Here is a 5198-nt window from a genome sequence, read left to right as displayed (position 1 = left end):
TGGATGGCAGCCAAGCAGGCAGAGCAGTGACCTGGTGGCAGGGGACAGGGGACATGCAGCTTTGCTGTGGCTAACGATGGCAGCATGTTGTGGGTCCGGCCATGCCCAAGGCATGCAGCGACGGCACAGCCGTGCCAGCTCCAGCAGCCCTCCCTGTGTTTAGCCCCGATCACCTGGCTGACACTGAATCCCATCCTAGAAAACAAAACGCTTTTTCATGTAAATGAAACCTAAACTCAAGGAGCGGTTTCTTTGCCTGATGCTGAAATTCCCACAGAAAATTACCGGGGGGAGAGGGCTCACCCCTGCCTTCACCCCAGGGCTGCTCCCAGCCCCGGATGGGGAATGTTGGCCAAAACACACACGCCGAGTCAGTCATAAGAAAAATAAACGCCGAGCCCTGAACATCCCTGTGCTCCTGCACACAGCCTGGCAAGCAAAGCTGAACGCTTCCCTGCCTCGGCACCGCGGGTGGTGGGGGGCAAGGGCAGGGCACAGGGAGCAGAAAAGGGGCTTGCAAAGACGGGGGGGAAAAAAGAAGAGGAAGAGAAAAGAAGAGGGAGAGAAGAGAAGAGGGAGAGGAGAGGAGAGGAGAGGAGAGGAGAGGAGAGGAGAGGAGAGGAGAGGAGAGGAGAGGAGAGGAGAGGAGAGGAGAGGAGAGGAGAGGAGAGGAGAGGAGAGGAGAGGAGAGGAGAGGAGAGGAGAGGAGAGGAGAGGAGAGGAGAGGAGAGGAGAGGAGAGGAGAGGAGAGGAGAGGAGAGGAGAGGAGAGGAGAGGAGAGGAGAGGAGAGGAGAGGAGAGGAGAGGAGAGGGCAAAATGTAATAACCCTTCTCCTTGGACAGAAGGGAACGGGGCAGCAGCTTCCACATCAGTCCCAGCTCGGCCCTCTCCGGGTGGGTCTTCCTGCTGGTGCCTGGGGACGCCCCCCTTCCCTCCTCCTCCTCCTCCCCCTCATCTCCTCCTCCTCTCCCTCTCCTCCTCCTCCTCCTCCTCCTCCTCCTCCTCCTCCCCTCGCCCCGCTGATTGGTCCAGCCCGGCTATATTTTGCCCCTTCCAGCCCAGCAGCATCCCAAAAGTTTTTTTTTGTGGGGAAAGGGGGGAAAAATAAAAAAAAATATAGGAAAAAAAAAAAGAAAAGAAAAGAAACCAAAACAAACGCAGGCGAGCCCGAGTCCCCCGAAGGCAGGCGAGGGAGGCGAACTGCGGGCGGCTGCTCGGCGGTGCTGGACCCGGTGGGACGCGGCAGGAATCCCGATTCTCTCTCCGGCACCCGGTCGGGTCGGACACAAAGTGCTGTCCAGCTGGAATGAATATATCTGAGTCTAACTACTGCCGAGAGGAGATATCGCAACCCCGGGGCGACTGTTCATGGGTCACCGCCGCCGTTCCGGCCGCTGAGCCCGGGCTCGCCTTCCCGCGCCCCCCGGGAGCCGCCTCCCCCGCCAGCCGCACGCCCAGCCCCGAGCCCGGCTTCGCCTTCGGCCCCGGCCCCGGCGGCGCGGCCCCCGGCGCGGCCCCCAGCCGCACGCCCAGCCCCGAGCCGGGCTATGGATACAGCCCCCCGGCCGGCCGCCCCGAGGGCAAGGCCGCCGAGGACTCCCGCATCCGCCGGCCCATGAACGCCTTCATGGTCTGGGCGAAGGATGAGCGCAAGCGGCTGGCGCAGCAGAACCCCGACCTGCACAACGCCGTGCTCAGCAAGATGCTGGGTGAGCGGGAGTGGTGCGGGAGGAGGGCTGGGGGAACGGGGATGCGGGGTGCGGGGCTGGGGATGCGGGAATGCGGAGCTAAGGATGCGAGGATGCTGCGTTACGGGGCTGGGGGTGCGGGCTGCAAGAGTACAGGGCTGTGGGATGCAGGCTTACAGAGCTAGGGACGTGGGGGATGCGGGGTTGGGGGTCCAGGCTGCAAGAGTACAGGGCTGTGGGATAGGAAGGATACCGAGCTGAGGAGACAGGGATGTGGGAGTACAGGACTGGGAATACAGGAATACAGACGTACGGGTCTGGGGATGTGGGCTGCAGGAGTGCAGGATGCAGGGGTACAGAGTTCAGAATGTTTGGGTACAGGGCTGGTGGTGTAGGGGTAGGCAAGTTGGATTCTGATAATCCAAGGCAATGGGATTCAGAGGTACAGAGCTGGAGGTGTGAACTGCTGGGGTACAGGGACTCAGGGCTGGGAGCGTGGGATGAAGTTGTACAGGGATTTGGGATGTGTGCTGTGAGTCCAGGGATGCAGACTGCACAGATACAAGGCAGGAGGCTGTAGGATGCAAGGATATGGGGCTCTGCTAGCCAGGCTCCAAGGGTACTGGACTGTGGGATGCAGACTGCAAGTATATGGGGGTGCAGGAGCTGGGGTACAAGGGTGGGGTGCTGTGGGATACAGAGCTGTGGGATGTAGGGCTATGGGCTGCCAGGTTAAAAAGCTGTGGGACACAAGCTTTAGGGATGTGGGATGAAGGGCTGCCAGTTACAGGTTGCAGGGATGCAGAGCTGCAGGGATGTGAGCTGTAAAGATGCAGCACTGTTGGATCAGGGGCTGTGGGATGTGGTGATACAGGATGTGGGAATATTGGGCTGTGGGATGTGAGGATATGAAGATGCAGAGCTGCAAGATGCAGGGAAACAGGGCTGCGGGATGCAGAGATACAGGGCTGAGGGGTACACAGCTGCAGGAATGCAGGATATGGGAATACAGGCTGCAGGATGCGGGATGCATGACTATAGGATGCGGGATGTGGGAACACGGGAAGCAGGATATGGGTAAATGGAGCTGCAGGATGCGGGACTACGGGAAGCAGGATATGGCCAGACAGAGCAGCAGGATGCAGAGACACGGGGCTGCGGGGTGTGGGGATGTGGGATTCAGGATATGGTGCTGTGAGATTTTGGGACAGGTGATTTGGTCCGCAGAGGCACAGGCTATGGATGCGAGATGCAGGGAAGCAAGGACTGTGGACTGTACCAATGGGCAGCGGGAGGCAGAATCCCCAGCCCTGGCAGAGGGGTTCCCATTCCATGTACCCCCATTCTCCCACAGCACTGAAGCACTGGGCACTGCCCAAGCCTTCTGCTGGGACAAGGGAACAGCCTGGCTTGGGAACCCATTCCCCAGCCCTTCCTGGTGCCAGCAGTGAGACCCCACTCAGGTGCCAAACCATCTGCAGGAACCCTTCACCCCTGGGCTGCCTTTCCCTGGGTGTCCCCATGCCCTGGCCAGTGCTAGGTGGCTGAGCCATTCTCACAGAAGTTCTCTTTCTTCTTCCAGGCCAGTCATGGAAAGCACTGAGTGCCAGTGACAAGCGTCCCTTCGTGGAAGAGGCAGAGCGACTGCGAATCCAGCATCTCCAGGATCACCCCAACTACAAATACCGCCCAAGGAGAAAGAAGCAAGCCAAGAAAATCAAGAGGATGGAACCCAATATCCTCCTGCATAACCTTTCCCAGCCTTGCAGTGACAACTTCAGCATGAGTCACCATGGCGGCAGCCAGCCGGGCCACCCCCAGCCTCCCCCACTTAACCACTTCAGAGAACTCCACTCCATGGGGTCGGATATTGAAAACTATGGCTTGCCAACTCCTGAGATGTCTCCCTTGGATGTCTTGGAACAGACCGAGCCGGCGTTTTTCCCTCCGCACATGCAGGATGACTGCAACATGATGCCCTTTCGAGGCTACCACCACCATCACCAGATGGAGTTTCCCCAGGAGAAGTGCATGGGGCGGGACGTGGCCGTGCCCTACACGCAGACCCCCTCACACTTGGCCGACGCCATGAGGACTCCCCATCCCTCCAGCCTTTACTACAACCAGATGTGCTCAGGAACTCAGAACGGGCTTTCCGCCCACCTGGGCCAGCTGTCACCCCCTCCTGAAGCCCACCACATGGAGAGCGTGGATCACTTGAACCAAACCGAGCTCTGGACAGACGTTGACCGCAACGAGTTTGACCAGTATTTGAACATGAGCAGGACTCGTCCCGAAGCCTCGGGCCTCCCTTACCATGTCTCCCTGTCCAAAGTGACTCCTAGAAGCATCTCCTGCGAGGAGAGCAGTTTGATATCTGCCCTGTCCGATGCCAGCAGTGCTGTTTACTATAGCCCCTGCATCACTGGTTAGGTTGACCCCACCATCCAATGCGCGCACCAGGAGAGCCCCGACTCTCCTCTAAAAACAAAAAGCCATCCTCCTTTAACCACGAGCTCCATCATATTTAGAGTATCTCATTAAGTGCATCGCTTTCTTGTTTGTTCTTTTTTATTTTGATTTTTTAATTTTTTTTTTTTTAGAGACAGACCATGCTGAACTCACTGATATACCGTATAACTATGTAACACAGATAGATGCCTTTCCCCACCGTGCTCCCCGCTCCAGCCCTCGGCAGGGCACATCTCCAGCTCCCTCAACCTCCAAGGGGCATTTTCAAGCCAATTCCAGTAAATCCTGCCTGAAACATTCAGACCAGGATGAGCCAAAGTGTGACCTGTCCCCAGTATTTAACCCAAGGACAGGCGAACTTTTAGGGGGGAATAGCTTTTAGAAAGACTTTGCCGGGGCTGTTAAAGAGTCGGCGCCCATTAGGGGTGGGCTTTAGGACAGTTTTTACTGTATTCTCAGCAATATATTTTAATTGGGCAACAAAAATATATTTTTACTAAGCATTTTTATATATAAAATGGTATTTAATGTCTTTTGGGGGTTTTTTATTAGACTTTTTAAAAATAAATCAAGGAATATCCATGAGATCTAAAGCATTTATGTAGCAAAGCTGGATTTAAGGGAAAAAAAGGAATGGGGGGGAAAAGGAGATATTTTGTGAAAAGGGAATGATAATGTAAATATTGAGGAACAACTGACTGGAATTTTGTACAAAAGAAAAATATGACTGCAAACACTTTTATTGTCTAGAACTGTATGGAGAGCAAACTGTTTTATTCTGGTTAATTATTAAAACATCTTCATATAATTGTTCCCATCTTGTGTGCTTGTTGTGTGAACACATATTTTCCGCAAATACATGTTGTCCCAACCATTTCCAGATTTTTGTATCCGTTGATTAATGTTTTGACAACCTGGCAAATGTATTAATTTCCAAGCTGCCGCCTGCCCGCTCTGTCAGCTGCCTCGAGCTCCGCAAGCACGGATCTGCTCTGCTCGATAGGGGACAGTGGGATGGGATGGGATGGGATGGGATG

The 5198-nt window shown here is 55.5% G+C and overlaps 1 protein-coding gene across 1 annotated transcript; it reads left to right on the top strand.

Annotated features, from left to right (window-relative positions):
• The first annotated feature begins 1065 nt into the window (after positions 1 to 1065).
• Positions 1066 to 4533, top strand: SOX18 (SRY-box transcription factor 18). The gene is made up of 2 exons (XM_062505179.1): positions 1066 to 1710; positions 3272 to 4533. Exons 1-2 carry the CDS (start codon positions 1308 to 1310, stop codon positions 4120 to 4122), a joined length of 1254 nt encoding a protein of 417 aa, XP_062361163.1. The 5' UTR covers positions 1066 to 1307; the 3' UTR covers positions 4123 to 4533.
• Positions 4534 to 5198: the final 665 nt, after the last annotated feature.

This window comes from Cinclus cinclus, chromosome 18 (assembly GCF_963662255.1).
Source record: "Cinclus cinclus chromosome 18, bCinCin1.1, whole genome shotgun sequence".
Taxonomy (NCBI): Eukaryota; Metazoa; Chordata; class Aves; order Passeriformes; family Cinclidae; genus Cinclus; species Cinclus cinclus.
The sequence above is the reverse complement of the archived record's forward strand: the minus strand, read 5'-3'. Positions and strand labels throughout refer to the sequence as shown.